General features: G+C 44.6%; 1 protein-coding gene across 5 annotated transcripts in view; it reads left to right on the top strand.

Moving 5' to 3' along the window:
• The first annotated feature begins 487 nt into the window (after nt 1-487).
• Nucleotides 488-17,665, top strand: part of ZSWIM8 (zinc finger SWIM-type containing 8) — a 102,873-nt gene continuing 85,695 nt past the window's right edge. For 3 of the 5 annotated variants that reach the window (XR_006939535.1, XM_046942876.1, XM_046942874.1), the window contains exons 1-2: nt 488-11,234; nt 12,161-14,641. Coding sequence is in view for 4 of the 5 variants with exons in the window: in XM_046942876.1 (XP_046798832.1) it covers nt 14,464-14,641 (178 nt within the window). In the remaining variant the exon portion in view is untranslated. Of the gene's footprint in view, nt 11,235-12,160; nt 14,642-17,665 lie in introns of those variants that run through there. The other 2 variants (XM_046942875.1, NM_001195600.2) reach the window with 2 other exon arrangements.

Raw genomic sequence — 17,665 nt, 5'->3', positions numbered from 1 at the left:
GCTTAGGTGTCTGAGTTTTGCGTGTGAATGCTAAACTAAACAGTTGATTTATTCTCTCCAGTGATTACTGTACAGTTGGCTTACAAGTGCTTCAATGGACTTGGAAATTGTACGCAGAAACTTTATTTTTAAAAAGAATTAAAGCAATCTTTGAAACATGCAATGTCAGAACACCTGCAAATTGCCCTTTGAGACAGATCTATGTTAGTGCCCCTTCTTGAGGGCTGAGGGTCTGCAGTGTGGTTGTGCTGATAACTCTGTTTGAAGAGTTAGGCTTGGTCCTTGCAATGCTGTGCTTGGCTCCTTGCTGGCTGTGCTGTCCTATAGCTGTGGGCAGAGAGTCCTTAAGGCGCAAGGTACAGACTGCTGGTTATCTCTTAGGAATTAAAATGAGAGGAGAACCGAGGGCAATTATGTTACAGACCGCTCTATTCCAGAGTGCCTGTCTGGGAAATGGGGGGGGATTTGGCTTTTACTTTCAGCCTCCTCCAAGCCTGAGTGCTACATCAGCTCAAACACAGTGCTGTCACACCTCTAGTTTAACCTGGTTTGAACTTCTAGCTTATACTCATAACCCCAACAGGCTTAGAAATATAAAAAGGATTGAAGGTTTTTTCCCTAAGCCTACTTAACTCGTTGGCCTTTCAAGAGTTAGAAAAAATGCCCATGCGACATAAGTGAGACACAGACCTGGCACTGTATTCTGTGATTCTCATGTTCCAATTCAAAATATTTCCCCTGGATTTTGTCACCATGAAAGCTGTGAGAATCACTGTAGTTAACATTCTGTGAGTCCTGCATGAGCCAGGAGGAAGGGAGGAAGTATCTCACCTAGTTTTACACCTTACTTGTGCTAAGCAAACCTGCAAACATGCTTCTGAGTTGTCCTAACCTGTTTCAGAACATCACTGTTGCTCTTTGTGGCCCAATCCAATTGGTTACCACATGCCTTGCCACCAGGGCTTACTGGAATTATCTGATCAGAAGACCAGCACTCGGCCACTCCGGAGTTGTATTTTGTTCCTGATGTTGGCCAACAGCGGACGTTCCAAAGGACAGTGCATGTGCATTTGTACTGAACAAGTTTTAACAGGCTTTTTTTTTTTTTTCTGGGAAATTTTGTTCTTGGACCATTTATGTTAATTACTTGCATTACTATCACTGTCCAAATTAAAAGTACTGGTATTGTCCTTCCAGGTATTGCTCAAACGCTGTGAGCTATTCTTTCATGATTTTTTTTTCCTGAAGTATCAGTGTTTATATCCCAAACTTAAAAAAATAACAAATTGTTTATTGTAAACATCCTTTGTCTTTCACATAAATGTTTAATCTCTTATTTAATCCAGCTAAGCTCTACAGCTTCAGTACTTTCTGACAATGAGAACTAATATAATTTCATTCTCCACAGTACATTTTTGTTTTTACAGATCCTGAATGAAATGCCTTTTGTTTTTCCCAAATCCCACCTATCCTCGTGTTCTCAACTATGAGAGGAAATAAGAGGCCTTGCTTTATATTGTTGTCCATTATGCTACAGTCTGGTGAAAACTGTGGTTTCTCTGTCTCTCTTCAATCCAAACTGCCTAGGTACCTGATAACATACGAGCTGTCTCTCCATGCCTTCTCTTTCTGCTGAGTCTTTAAGCTTTGGTAACCAGAACTGAAAACGGTTTGTGAGGGGAAGATGTGCCATCTGCTGATTACTTTCAGTATTTTCAACAGTGGGCAGTGCTGTAGGTGTTCAGTGCTATGTGTGTGTTATGTATGTATGCTAGCTTTGAACTTGCCGGTGTGGTTTTAGTGGCAGCCCACCTACAGCAAGGTGAAAACCGACCAAGGTTAATTCACCCAGTGTCTCTGGCAGGTGCAGCAGCCCCTCCGAGCTCAGCCAGCTGCTGTAGGAATATCTGTGGAGCAGATCGTGGCTCTGGGGAGGAGGTACCTGATGAGCCCTTAGCAGCATTTGTTGTCTCGTTGAGGCTGATGCCCATGCTTCCCTTCCAGGAACTGACAGTTCAGTTACCGGCATCTGTGATGCGCTGTGGGGACGCTTTGTGAGACAAGTTCCTGCAGTAGTGTGGTGCACGTAGGTTGAATGAGAAACAGTGCTACTGTGACTGGGGAGCATTTGTTAAATAGAGTGTCTAAGGAGCACCTATTAATGCTTCTGTTAGCCCTCTTCCTTCAAGAATACCCTGGTGCTCTACAAAGGCTGACCCAGTGCTGGTGCCTTCCTGCCCTGTGGGGGCTGCATGGGTGCCCTCATCAGCCCTGTCTTGACAACAGCCCAGGCTTTGGCCAGCTGAAGCTGGATTAAAGATTTATCCCTTTCCTGTAGCTGAGTGCTTTTCAGATGGTATATAAGAATTATGTTCCATGCTGTAATTAATCAGGCAGCTGTTTATGAACCTGGACAGGATTTCAATTACTCCTGTAATCCTTGTACCTTTGCAGCTGAGAATAACAAATCGCTTCCTCAAAGGTATTAGTGGAGGGATTGGTTAGGAAACAGGAACATGGGTATTTGCTGTCTAAAGGATAGGAAAACTGGGTCTGCTTTGTGTCTGTTTGCCTTACTTTCTGAAGCCAATATCCTGAAGTCTCTTCACCCCCAAAGTAACTGTGGTGATCCATCAACCACTTAAAGACAATTTTTATGTATATGAGAGGAAGGTTTTTAGTAGATGAACAGCAGTGCAATACGTGACATCATCTTGATAGCTTTTCTAGGAGTTCCTTGCAGCTAGAGAATGTGGGTATGGGAATAGAACACTCAGGTGTTCTGGTTACTGGTGGTAACTAGCCTGGAACTGCTCCCAGTGGGATGAGGGACTGTGACCTGGAGCAACGGCTTGGGCTATGTTTTTACTTATTCAAGAAAATACTTAATTCCCCACATCAAGAAGGAACATTTGTTCAGCCCACTCAGTTCTATTAAAACCCCTTTCTACTAACAAGGGCCTGAGTAGCTCTGAAATCAGTCTAGAGCCAAAACTGTCACATCCCCTGGATCAAAACCAATGACTCACAAGATATGCTAATAAATTAATTGTGCTGTGGCTGTGTGGGGCTCTGTTTTATTTTTAGTACAGGAACCTGTTCCAAGGGCAGGTTTTAGGATTTTTTTTTTCAGCACTGAATTATGCTAATTAAATTTTTGTATTAATGTTATTTGTAGAGGAGCTTTAATATGTGAAAGAATGTTACAAAGTCAGTGATCCTATTAGCTGCCATTAAAATGCAACACAACAGCTCTTCAAATGTCACATTTTGTGGCCATTTGGAACAGGTGGAGCGCATCTACAGATGAACTCATGCTCAAAGTGAACAGGATTTGATATATCAGCTTCTTAATTCATTGTTATTGTTGATCTTTACATGCTACTTTTGAATAAACTTGTTCAGCATGAATTTGTCTCATTTGACGCTAGGACTCATGTATCACCAAGTGAAGGACCAAAGCCAAATTTTGGATAAGTGGAAGCAGGAAGAATGAAACGCAACCTGATTGAGGTGCTAACGTGAGAACGCTGTTCTCCTCCTCCCCTTTCCCTCCCTCCCCTCCAAAGCTGAAATTGTACTGCTATATAAAAGGTCTGTTTATAAAAGCAACTCACTGACTGCTCCAGCGACTTTCTCAAGTTGTTAGGGTTAGACTGGGGTTTGATGTGGTGATGGCTGCAGACACAAAATATTGTAGCATATAATTTCTTGTGCATGCTGTCTCCAGCCTCCTGTTGGGAACCAATGTGCACTCGCTGAAGAGAGAGCTGCTTGTGGTTAACACCTCCCTTGCTTCATGTTTGACTTTGAGGTTTTCTACGCCTACATGTTTCTGCTGCTGATTGTGTGAAGCTTGAGAGCTCATGGCTGAAGTTTTGCAAGAGTGCCTGGTGTGCGCATATCAGTGAGCAAAGCAGAGTTATGGGCATTTAAGGGGCCATGTGCACTGTTTCACCAAGTAAGCTCCAAAGTACATAATGCTTGGGAAAGAAAAAGTTGAAACTGAAGTTAATGTTACAAGTCTGTCAGGTCTCTTATTGTGTATTGAAGCACTTGACTGCTGCCTTCATATTGTGAAGAAAAGAGTACAGCATTAGCTTACTTCTGGTAGATTGACAGCTGTAGGATAGTTGGCTTTGGATTTTGAGACTGAAGTAGGAAGTCGGGAGGAAATAGGGTTTTATTCCATGCAATATTCTAACTGCGATAGCTTCCATACTCCTTAAGTGAGGAAGACGAGCATTCAGGTGTCATCACTGACATTAAAAAAAAATATCTTATTGGGTTCAAGTTCCTCTTTATACTAGAGAGAAGACAGTGTGCTGCTCAGGCAGCCTTGGATTGCTGGGCTGGATGCTGTGCCACTTTTAACAAAACTGATTTGTCCACAGGGGGATACCTAGCATTGGTTAGAGATTTGCTATAGGATCATGTTTATGTGTGAAAGTGAAGAGAAAAAGCAGAGTTAGCAGAATAGATCCTTGAGTAAGTGGATGATCCATCTACAGCCATTTCTATTTAGAAAAACCCATGGATTTAGCAGGTGCGAATGGGACAGGAGTAGAACTGACCAATTCCAAGAAATGAGTGAAACCCCACTGCACCACCTGATCTTCCCCTCTCTGCTTTTCAAATCCCTCAAATTCTGCCAGAAATGAATGGCACCTTTCTCTTCACAGATTTTCGAAACTAGGAGAGCGAGCTGCATTGGATTAGCCTTACCAAAACAGATGTGGTGCTGCTCTGCCATCAGCAAAACAAAAGGCCTTGTTCATCCTGTTTGTATCTTTGCAGGCCTTCACACGGACATCAAGGCAGCTTTAGCTCAAAGGCCCAAGCAGGAAAGAGCTGTAACTCAATGCTGTGTTCACATTGACTTGTTGCCCAACAGGAGAAACAAACCGGCAGGAATTAAATATGCATTCAATGAATCCTGCTGTGAAGTGTTTGTTAGCACGCCAACATCCCATGGCCACATCAGCCTGTGTCTCAGGACCCAGCAGTGGGTAGCTGTCACGTATTTCCATTAAAAGAGATCATGCAGAGAGTTGCTGTCACACTTGCGTGACGTTCTAGCCTGGGCAGAGGACCCTCCTCACCGTGAAGGTAAAGACTGTGGGAAAGATTGGTGGTGGAAATGTAACTGGAGAACTGGGCTGAAACCCATTAAAAAGTTTACATTTCTTTATTTCTTTCTCAAAAGCAGAACAAAATCCCCCTGGAACAGCAACAAAAAACAAAAACAAACAAACAAAAAACCCCAAAGCACCAAGCTGCTTCTTTGCAGCTTAATTAATCTGCTTTGTTTAAAACTGAGCTGTATGCAAAGAAGAAAATGTGCTTCTAATGGCTATTTCTTTACTCTTTTCCCACTACCCTCCTGCATGTACAGGCTTGCTAGAAAGAAAGTAGGATTATAACCACTGATTGTGGGATTGAGACCTGTTTAAGAGAGGACAAGTGAACTATTCAGATGACTGCACATTGTGTTTGTGGAACCAAGCACACCAGAGAAAAGCTTTTACTTTAGGTTGGTTATTTCACTATCTCCAGCGAGACTAAGGATAGGGAGCTTCTGTGATTCAGTGCAACTTTTGAGATCTCAGCAGAAACCCTTTAAACTCTCCAAATATTTAGACCAAAGCTTGATTAAGACTTGAGAAATCTTTATTGTCATAACATGCTTGTCTGTGTGATTACAGGGGCTTAATGCTTCTATTTGGGCTGATGAAGTTTTGCTTCAATGTGGTGTAGGTAGGCAAAGGGAGTGCACTGTTTGCATTGGGTGGCTCTGCTCAGTAGAAGCAGGAGAGTCCTTGTGTGCAAGATGCTTCATGAAATACAGTGCATGCTTTTATTCTTTAAATTCATACTTTTTATTCTCAGTAAATATAATTTGCTAGATTCACCATCAATTGAGAGAGCAGTCGTGGTGATAGAATTACACAAATCTGTTTTTCTTACCCAGAGAAGATGTGAGGTTACTTAGGGAATGGCATTAAAGCTTTGGACAGCGAATTTACAGGAATTTGTCACAGCATTTTGCAGGTACATGGCTGAAAGTGGAGATCTGCCTAAAAAAGATAGTAGCCTCTGAGTCAGCTCATAGAACAAACAGCTGTCAGTACCTGTCACAGTCTGGCCACATACTTAGAGAAGAAAGCTGAAAATAGAAGCAGCTGATGTAGTCTAGGATCCCCAAATCTCCCAAGGGAGGAGGAATCCAATTCAAAGAGCTTGCTTCCTGGATGGATGTGGTCTATGACACCTGCAGGCTAAAAACAAGGATGAGAAAAACACTATGAGAATCCACATTATTTTAACAGTCAATTGGTTTGTTCTACAGAGCACTCTGCAGTAGATCCTACTTTGTCAATTAGGTTTAAGACAAAATACTTTCTCCCTCACTTCCTACTGAAACAGAAAAGGTAGAGCCAGGTACAGCAGCCCAGGTAATTTTCAGTCATTGTGTCTTGCATGGTATTTTTGTTATTGTCTCCTCCAAATGCACAAAAGAGGCCAGTTAAACTTTACATATTTACATTATTTCAGCTAGCCAAGATCTGCTTATGTGCTTTGCAGAATAGCATTTATTGGTCTTGATGTGAAAAAGTAGACATCCTTTTTCTCCCCAACAGTGATCTTCTACATACCAGTCAGCTGACTGCACTCTTAACAGCACATACAGAAACTGGCTTCTACAGCAAAGACATGTTGAGAGTCAGCTACAGTAACACCTCTATTTTTTTTTTCCCTTTGATTACAATTTTTGATTGGTATAACTGCAGATTGATAGAGAAAGAATACCATATTTAGGAACTTTGCTTATGTATTTCTTGGCAGACTGAAACAAAACTAAGCTGGGGAATTAATATCTCCTTTTCAGATTTTTTAGGAAGCTTTCAAGTCAGTTAGGTAGTAGATAGAGTCTGATATCTGCTAGATAGGGTAATACTCCCTCTAAACAAACTGACTTAACAATTGCTAAGTTTCTGTCAATGTGGAATCAAACATATCACCCACAAAAGACAGATGAGTGCTTTCATTTTTTTTTTCCACTGTAGCTGTGGAGATGTCCAAATGTGGGCTCAACTTCAAAAAAAAAAAAAAAAAAAAAAAAAGAGCCAGCAGTGTAACCGTTGCTTTCTCTGAGAAATGAAGAGCATCCCTTTTCAGTTCCTTTTGGGTTGATTCTTCTCCTTTCCTTTATCTGTGAATTTATGTTGCATATGAGATATTGCTAGACAGCTTGGTAATGACGGAATGAACAAAGCGTGAGAAAGAAAACTTATGCTCCTGTAGACTATTGCAAAGGGAAGAAGAATCTATAGTTGCAATCTGCAAAATGCAGGAGGGCAGACTAATCCTTACAGGCATTGTTATGTGTAAGCTGCATCTTATGCTTTCTGAGGCATAATTGTTATGTTCATACATGAGATCTTAGCTGTAATTGTAGTCTCTTGCGCTATAACAATAATTTTAACAGCTGTTGCAAAGTGTTCCTTTAATGACCCCATTTTCCATGTATGGACCAATGACTCATCTCACAAATAGTAAATTCATTATTTAATAAAGCTTTAATATCAGGCATATGTTCCAGTTATATAAGATTCCAAAGAGAGAAACAGTGATGCTATCAGTTCAAATTCTCATGTGATAAGGGTTAGCCCAAAACTGGAAACTGCTCAATACAAATGGACAAAGCTTTTTTCTCCCAGAGCTTCTGTTTCTCAGGGTAGCTTTGTTTCAGCTTCATGGTATTCCGTGTCTGAGGAAGCTGTGTACATTTTGCAGAGGCACTTGTGCATTAGATGCAGAGCAACGGAAACAAGCTGTGTGCTCTCCCTTCTAATGTGCTAAAACGCTATTTGCTCCATCTCTTCTTCAATCCCAGTGCTGTGAGATAAATATCAATGGCAGTTGGTTGTGATTTATCTGGAGATATTTATTCTTAATAGCAATTGCTATATCATGAAACAGTAATCTTCTAGAAGTGATTTTGCAAAACAGACTATCACTTTCCAAGGAACAGGAATTTAAGATACAAAAATGCATCAGCCATTTTCCATAGTGTCATAGTGCCTGAGCACAAGAAGCTATTCTTCTGCACATTCCGTGCTTTACTGGGAACAGAGCCATATGTGTGCTTTAAAAATGTGCCTTTGCTTGTCATTTCTGACTGCATTACTGCATGTGAAAAGGCGATGAAATCTTGCAGAGTCAGAATGTTGCTGAACAGCTGGGCCCCATTGCATTAGCAGTGATAAAATCTCAGGAGTGCTTTACTTTGTTATTGAGTCCATGTTAGATTCCAGCCATAGCAAGGATGTGTTTTACTTTCCATGCGATTAGAAATAAAGGCACACTGGATCTGACTCGTAGAGTATCACGTGACACATCAGTGAAAAGCAGACACTTCTGGGGTGCAGTGCAGACTCTTTGATTTCTAGTCCCCAATGAGAGCTTAAAACTGGAAACAAATGTAAATGTTGCAATTCTGCTGCGGGGTATTTGTGAGTGCTTGTCTCTCTAAAATGAGAAATGCTGCTTTCTGAAAATTGTGTGTAATGCAGGCAAAGGAATTTTGAACAAGTAATTTTACTCCTCTGAAATAAAAGAGGAATCAAAAAAGTATACCCCTGTATGGGAGACACCATCCTAGTGGCAGCCTTGTCATCTCTGCAGGATTCCCTATTGGATTTCTTTCTTCCCAGCAGAGCACTTTTGAAATTGTCAGATACTATTTTTCATGGCCTCTTCATCACTGCCTATAGTTTCTGTCTGTTGGGAGATCCACAAGGGAACATACATGCCTGAGTCATGCAGTAAGTTGGCTGGAAAAAAAATGGATGGGCGTTTATGAGCTGTGCCTTTCCAAGCCATGGCCCCAAGGACAAAGAGAAACTCATAATCGCACCTGCACTCCCTCATGTTGGCCAGAGAAAGAACACACCCAGGCCTGGTCTGCATGAGCCAGAAGGCACATATTTTCAGTCTTCTGAAATGCATTTTGAGACAGAAGTGCAAATTTTCACCCTGCTTTGTTTGCCTCACTACTTTCCTCACCTCTTCCGTGCTTTCAGCCTGTGATGTTTCAGAAAGGGAAAGATTTCTTTGGAAATTTCTTCATCTTGTGTTTTCCCAGAGCTGGAAGGGGATGGAATATGAGTGCGGACTGTTCCAGATGAACAGAAGTAAACATGATGAGCTGAAGCCCATTTGTAATTTGAAAAATGTCATATTAGCAAAGCTTCCCTTCTGTCCTCTGTCTTTTCTTGAAGCAACTTGTATTTTCTACTGGATTCTGGTAAAAGCTAACTTCTGTGCTGCACGTGATGTTGACAAAAGATATCACTGAGCAGTACTAGGCCCCACATCTACCTGCCTATTAACACCATTCCCAGTCCTACAACAGGTGATGTCGAGATGTAGAATCTTACCCATAGTAATTTCTTCATCCCTTGACAAAATCTGTTTAGTTTTTAGGTGTGCACTTTTTTCATCTCCTTTTTCCTATCAAAACACACTTCAAAATTCCAGCTGTATTTTTAGATTCTTTTAGACCCCCACAATCTTCTAAACCATTTTTCCTCACCAGGAGAGCACTGTTCCTGCTGGTGGAAGCTTTCTTTCATGCAGCATTCCATAAGGCATTCTGAAACCTTCAGGTATTTCAGCTTTCTTATAGGTCGTGACATACAGTCCTATTGATGTAAACTGTCAGAACTCCCGTAGTCTGTAAGGTGCATGCCTCCCTCTAACTATTGCTGGTGCTGTGCACTAATAGGTCATCTAGCAGTACAAATGTGTGTGTGTGAAGTAAATCCTTTGGAAGGAGATCCAATTGGACAGCAATGCAGGACGACTTTTATGCCATATTAGCCAAAATATACGAGACAGAACTTACCACATTGTGCTACAGCATACTGCCTGGTACCTGGCTTGTTTGGTGTCATGCACCTGCCCATCAGCTGAGTGCTCTACACGATGTTGGCTCTGTAGCATTGCAAGGATGTGTGTGGTAGATCACGTGGAAGGAGAACCAGTTGTAGCCACTACCTGGGAAACTTGGGAGAAGCATCAAGCCCAGTGTCAGTATGTCATTTACATACTCCCACTGACCAGCCACTAAAATGGTGAAAAATGGGAAAAGCCATTTTTATCTCCTTGTTTTTCTGCCTGATCAGCCTGGAGGAACAAGCAGCAACCAGTGGTAAAAGGCCTTCATTTTGTTATATGAAATTTTGTGCCCACTGCAGAAATTCAGTTTGTCCTTTCTGTGCACGTATCTGCTAATCTGTTTCAGAGTTGTTGCCAACTGCATCAGCCGGAGGAAGTCCAGTGGAAGGTGTATGAAGTAGCTGGGGCAGGTTAGTACTCTGCCACACTAAGGCTGGGGAGCAAGCATGGTGGGCACTCCTTGCCAAGATGGCCAGGCTGGGGAGCTGTGGCTGTGGCACCAGTCTGGGAACATAAGTACACAGACAAGAAGTGGTGGGAGTGGAGAGCCTGAGAGACTCTGCTTGGCACAGCGCCTGGCACTTGGCAGAACACCCAGAAACAGTCCAAGACAAAACAGAACCATTCCAAATCCCCAAATCAATGAAGGACCCACTAAGCAAAGCTTTTATACCTGGAGTAGTGGCGTGCATACTTTATAGGGGCATCTTCTTGTAGCTTCTGACTCAGATAGTTGAGAAGTATGGGGAGCATCATCCTGCTTCCTCGTAGTCACTTCTGTCATGGTATTCTTGTCTTCTTCCTTTCCATGGAAAGATTCAGATCGTCCTTCAACTTTGGGAGTCCCAAATGCTGCCCTGGAGGATCCCTGTTTCCTGAATTTAGGAATTATTTGTGCATCTTAGTTTAAGAAGTGCTAATCTTCCTCATGCCGTGAAACAGAATAATCCATTATTGACAGTCCTCCTGTGAGCCTAGCTTAGAACCTGTGCTCTGTGTTGATTCAAGTCCCTGAGGTCTCTATGTGAGATTTTGTGGCAAATTGCATCTTTCCTCAAATTTCCTAACTGTCCCAAGCACGGGAATTCCCTCCTCCCCAAATCAAACAGCTCTTGTACCTCTGTCTCATAGGATGGTGGTGGATTGTGTCTGAGGAAAATTATCTTTTATCAGAAGGATGAAGAAAATCATCAGATTTGCATTCTTCACCAGGATCTACTGCTGTTTCAACCCTGCCTATAACTTTGGGTCAGATTTGAGTTGACCAGCAGGTCAGTGCTTTTGTTTGTAATGGCAGCTATTGCATTGCATTTTGAAGTAGTCTCAATTGAAATCATTTGGTAGGAGGTTAACAAAACCCCAAGTCTGGTAAATTCTTAAGTGAGAAGGTACCAGCTCTGAATCTGCTTAAAAAAAATAAAAGAGAAGTGATATTCAGGTTCCTAAGCCTCAGCTCACTGATGAGGGGGAAAGGACAATAAGCTGTGGGTGAGACTGAACCACCAAGCATGGAGAATGCTGGGGTACCAGCTGGGGTCACGGTGATGAAGGTACTACTGCAGACACCTCTGGAGAACTTTTTATCAGTAAGGTCAGCATTTGATGCCCTGCTGTGGTGTTTTTGAGGAGGTTAACTACCCAATCGTTTCTATCTTTGTGGAACCAAGGTCTGAACATTTTGATTTCACAGAAATAGGGGCAACGCAGTTTGCTCGAAGCTCTAAATCCCCTTCTACTTAGTATCATTCTCTTCCTGCCCCTGCACACTGTAAAAAAGGACTGAGCACAGTAATTACCTAATTGCCTGACTACATGTCGATAGCTCACAGGGTACTTACAACATCTATTGTTAATTAATAGTGTTTTTCACTAGCTGAAAAACAGGTTTTGTATGTTTGTGGGCTCCCCCCCAAAGGAAGAGTTTAAATTTCAGTGCTCCTGAATTGATTTTATAGGTATTAATACATATATTCTTGTGTAACTGACTATATGAGCCTTCAGATGCCATATGTACGTATGCATGAGCATAGATTAGCTCTTCCTATAAAGTGAAAACGTATACAGACAGCCTGCTGGCAAAAAATAATCTGAGAAAGAAAGCACAGGAAGCTTACTAATGTGAGAGTTTATTTAGCTAATAATGATTTCTGTAAAAAGGCATGCAGTGAATACATTTCTCATCTATATATTACCTCAGATATCTCCTCGGGAACATCCCTTAAAGGAATTGTGCAAGTATTTTAAGCCCAGCAGCTTTGGACAACAGCACACTAAATTAGATGAAGTTTTAGAGGAAGGTTTGAGAATTAAGAAGCCGTGAACAGCTCCCATTTTGCCTACTGGTAGGAAGCACTGAGGGATCCAACACTTATACAGGTAAAAAATACAACTGATGCACATTTTATTGATATATTTGTGTGTTTGAGATCTTAAATCCTAAACCGGCAAGCATTACATGTGTAGGAACACACCATGTAAGTTTCCCCTAGGGCAAGGCTGCCTTTTAAGGCTCACTAAGAGGATCCATCGCTAAACATAGGGGGATTTTTTGTTCCTCTGTTTGAGGGCTGAGGTGAACTACACCGAGGGACATGCTGGTTGATCTGAGGTGCTTCAGTTTCAGCTCTAGGATGCCTGTTTCTCAGCACTTCGTTCTGTTTTCCCTAGCTCTTCTTTTTTTCTCCTATCATTTGCATGTTTCCCTCTGCACACGCAGGGACCCACAGGTGCAGCCTGCGGCGGCTCAGCTGATGCTTACTCCATTTACAGAGAACTGAGCCTTTGTTTTTCCACTCGTCTGCTCTCACAGCGGAACAGATCTCTAAAATAAAGTAGGATCTTAGAAAAAGCTGAAACAAAAGCTTTCCACCTAGGCATAGGGAAACCTTATGTAACTCCTTACGTAATGGGATGTGGAGTACTTTCTCATGATTAACTTCAGAGTCGCTCAGGCTCCCCTGGCTCCCAACCTGCCTCGTTTCCTCCCGGCTCTGGCGGGGAGAAAAGGGGCTTCCCAGCCCGAGCCCCGAGGGCAGTGCGCCTCGGCTGCTATTTCTGAAAGCTGCTCCTCCGATTTATTGCCGTACGAGGAGATAAAACAGGAGGGGAACGGCGCTTTCTTTTTACTCAGTCTCCTTTCCTAAAACACCTTACAAAAGCAGTAAGAGGAAGGGGCGCTGGGAAGCTCCCTGCTCTCTGGTCTACACCAGACGCGCACAGCCGTTATTTCCTCCTCGCACAACCCACGTGCGGTTCGTTCTGGGGCCCAGCACGGCGCTTCAGCACGAGCCGTGCTTTCCCGTTGCCGCCGTGCAGGGACGGCCGCGGCCCCGGGCCCTTCCCTCGTGACCCCGTCCGCTCTGCGAGACTATTCCGATAGTCGCTGAGGCACTCCACTCTCGCCGCGGCACGGCTGCTGCGTGCTCCCGCCGCCCGTTCACGCACCGCACGGCTCTCCCGCGGCCCGGTCCCGGGTGCACGCACGGCAACGCTGACCGGCTATGCCACGGGACGGCATTCACGCCCGCCCCCCTACCGGCCGCTCCGTACCGACATGCCCCACGCGGCCGGCCGGCGGCGGAAGCCGGAAGCGCGGCGGCGGAAGCGGGGCTCAGCTGGCGGGGGGGTGTCGCAGGTGAAGCTGGGAAGCGCGGAGCCATCTTGGTGCCGGCGCCGGGCAGGGACTCGCAGCCGTCGCCGCGCCAGGACAGCGAACCGCCGCCGGGCCGGGCACGGGGGGGCGTCCGCGCGCGGGGCGCTGCCGGCCGTGGGCCCCGAGAGCCGCGGGCTCCGGCCCTGAGGGGAGAGGCACCGCGCCGCCCCTGCCCGCCCGCCCGCCGCCGGCCCCCAGCGCCGGGCTCTCCCCGCCCGCGCCCCCATGAGGCCGGAGCCGCCGCCCGCCGCCCGCTCGCGCCGGTGACGAGCCGCCGGGAGGTCGCGCTGCCCCCGCCGCCGGCGCCCCGGCCCCGCCGAGCCCCCTCCTTCCGTCGGCGCTCGGGCTCACCGCCCCCGGGGGCGTTCCTGAGGTGCCGCGGGCGGGGGGAGGCCCGGTCCCGGCGGGGCTTTGCCCCGAGAGTGAGACAAGCACCAGCGCAGGGAGCCCCGGCCGGTGCGCGGCCGCTGCGGGTCCGAACGCGGGGCTGCCGGCGCCGGGAGCGCCGGGCTGTGACAGACGCGCACCTGCCCGGGCTGGAAGCACCTCTCCGCATCCCGGCCGCCCCTCGGGGTCGGACACACTTTGTGGACATAAGCATTTTTTAAACTTTTTTTAAGAACTCGTTTTCTGGGATTTTTACAAGCAACCCTTTAGTTTGCATTGGTTTCCTGCTTCTCCCGCTTCAAGGTAGCGTTTGCTCTGTTCTTCCTGGTACCGGAGCACGGGGATCTGAACGGAATTGACATTTTAAGTACTCCAGGAGCCCTCCAGTCCTTCCACCTGTTAAAGCGAGCAGCTCCGCTTCCTTCCTTCGTCTTTTTTCCCCGTGTTGCCTGTTGGATGTGATGGAACTCATGTTTGCGGAGTGGGAGGACGGGGAGAGGTTCTCCTTCGAGGACTCGGATCACTTTGAGGAGGACTCCCTTTGTTCCTTCATCTCAGAGGCAGAAAGCCTTTGCCAGAACTGGAGAGGATGGCGGAAGCAATCGGCCGGACCCAATTCTCCCACTGTCAAAATGAAAGGTGAGATCGCCTGGCATCCTCGGGTGTGCTGAGGACACGTGGTGGCAGGGGTGTGAGGCGCTGGGGGGCAAGGAGAGCTGCGGGGTGCAGAAGGTGTGAGGAGAAGGCGGTGTGGGATGGCTGTGAGGGCAGCTGTGACCACAGGCTGAGATGAGCGTTTACGCGGGATCTTAATGCAAAGCAGTGTTCTGGATGAGTTTTCACCGGTATGATCTCAGGAATACCGTAGTGCTGCTTTTTTGAGTATGTCTTCTGAACTTGCTGTTGGAAATCTGAAAATAGCCTTTGGTTATTGAAGCACAAACTTGTTCAGGAGTAGTTATACCCACGTTGGGTCCCAGTTGCGTTGATTGAATTAGACTAAGGTGTCATAAAAGTTCTTATAACTGCTATACAACTTCTCACGTTGAGGCATATTAGTATAGAAAAATCCATTTTTCTTACCTGTTTCTGTGATTTTCTCTTATTTCTTTTAAAATGAGAGCATTCTTTTGTAGTAGGAGAGCAAGAAGGCCTTGTGACTGTGACAGAGGGGTGAGCAAAGCACCATGTGCCTGCTTCAAAAGAGTTGCTTTATATCCTTATTTCTGATAGTTGTTTCTTTTTAATAGTGGACAGGAAAAAGGCATTAAGAATTAAAAATAACTCCTTAAAACCACTGTATAGCTGCTAATTCTTTCCTTGATTTTTTTATTTTTTAAAGTGAAACACAATTTCTCTTTTATCCTGATGCATCTTGTCCCTGGAATCCAGGTAGTGTTTGCAGAAAGAAGAGACAGAATACAGTTAGTGGAAGTTACACGAGTGCTCCCTACTCTTCCTTTCGTCTCCTTTCTTTTCTTTCAGTCTGATGTCAGTGCTTTTCCCATTATTGCTGGCCTTTGTGACCATAGCTGCCTTGTTGCTGCCTTGTTGCTGCCTTGTTACTACCTCCCTGACTGAGCTGCAAAGTTTCATTCTCTTCTGAGCTATATGGCCCTATGCTGAGAGTTCAGTTAATAATGAGTTGTGCTAAAATCTGGCAGTGTTATGCTATGGACAAACGTTCACTTGTCACTTGGTTGGGACCAGAAAGTACGCTTTGCATTAACCATAGGCTTTCCAGAGCAGCTTAATTTTTCAACTTGTAGTGTAAGTATGTGAACTGTCCCTAGTCCCAGATATGGAACCATCTGCATCTCTTGACTAATCAGATGTAGAGGTACGGATAGCGTGGGCATTTAAATGAAATTAATTAAAAGAAAAAGATAGAGAAATGCTGAATGCGCATCCAACTTGGATGGCTTTTGGTATCCCGGTCCTGCTGGCAGGATGCGTGGCTTTCCTATGAAACATCCCACTTGTGCAAAGAGGACGGGCAGCGTTGGAATTAGCTTTTTGAAGCCGTGGATCCTGAGATGCAGAACTAAGGCTTGGGCACAGTAAACTTCACGTTTTGCTTTAAGTCTTGTGTTTAGTAATGTGCTTGCGAGGAGCTGAGGTTTTGGAAACATGCTGCTGTGGAAAGACTCGAGTTCAGCAGAGGTGTATAAAACTGGTTTGTGTGAGATGTGCCGGTCAGACTGGTACTTGAACAGGTGATTGGTTTTCAGTTGTGTGATCTCCAGGGCTTTGGTATGTGATTTGGTGTTTTCCTGGGCCCAGCCCAGTACCTTTGGTCTCTTGACCAAATTGGAAGGCAAACAGCAATTGCTCCTCTATTGGCATCCACTTGTTGCATATTAGTATGAAAAATTGCTTCAGTAGGTTGTGCATTTTTGAAATTTTTGGTATCTCACCTGACAGAAAGGGAAACAGAACAGCTGACATCCTTGTGGTAATTGTAATAATTTACACGGTATGGTGATGTTGCTGTTCGATGTTCTGCAGACCTCTCAGCCTATGCAGGCAAGGGTTGCACTGTTTGTACTTAATTCGTATTTTCAGGTTATATCTGTAGAGAAAACTAATTCCTTTGTACAAAGATTTTGCTGTAACATGGGGATATTTTGAGAAGTGCATGAGCACTTGCCTAAATAATTATCTATCCACTCTACAGATTGATGTTATGGCACCACTGACACAGAGCACTTGCAAGTACTCTACTGTATGCAGCGTGTTGCCAGTGAGCCTGGGCTGACTTGGAACCTTTCACTGTCTGGGATCTGCTTGGATTTCAGAAAACTTGTGTGGATTTAACTATTTCTAACACCTCTTTGTGACAGTGTTTCTGTAGTCAGAAAAGGCAACATCGAGAACTTGCCAAATCCAGGGCTTGTTAGTCATACTGAGTCTTCTAAAGCGTGGTAGTTCTCAGTTCAGCCTGCGTGGTTTTTTATTGACACTATTTTGCAGTAGGCTCTGATGAAGCTTCCTATGTGAACAAAAAATGAGGTTGGACGCAGAGTGCTTTGATTTAAAATGCTAAGGGAAATGAAGAGGAACTCCATTCTGTGAGCCCTTCCCTCCAGTCAGGCAGCTCAGGCTGTGTTTTGATTTGGGATCAGTCAGGCGAGTTATGTAATAGAGGGGATTTCTGACTTTTTCAATTGTTTTGAGTTTGTCCTTGTGAGAGTCCAATTCATCTTTAATTAGTTGAAAGAGAATCCTCTTGAGAGTGAGGGAAGTGCTGCTGGCTGGGGATTCCTCTTCTTAAACAAACTAACAAACCACCATCCCCACCACTTGCAGATTTTCAAAATTGTGCAGCTTTTTGCTTTGTGCTCAAGGGTTTTTAATATTACCACATAAACTGTAGCTGGACTGTGGCTGCTTGATTTTCTTTCATCTAATTTTCACTGAGTTTATTGTCAAGTCGTCTTATGTTACTTTCTATACAAGAGTATTCTCTCCAAATGGAGAACTGGTAATGTGAAGGAGAAGCCCATTGCGTCTCCTTTTTGGGTGCCCTTGGATTTTGACTCTTGTCAGTTTCCACTGATTCACCTGTACTGAAATCCCAGCAAAGCGTGTCAATTCTGGGGAAACCAGGAGTCCTTTTGAACTTAGCAAGTAGTTTTGAACTTTTATTTTAGAAATGGCTTG

This window comes from Gallus gallus, chromosome 6 (assembly GCF_016699485.2).
Source record: "Gallus gallus isolate bGalGal1 chromosome 6, bGalGal1.mat.broiler.GRCg7b, whole genome shotgun sequence".
Classification (NCBI taxonomy): Eukaryota; Metazoa; Chordata; class Aves; order Galliformes; family Phasianidae; genus Gallus; species Gallus gallus.
The sequence above is the reverse complement of the archived record's forward strand: the minus strand, read 5'-3'. Positions and strand labels throughout refer to the sequence as shown.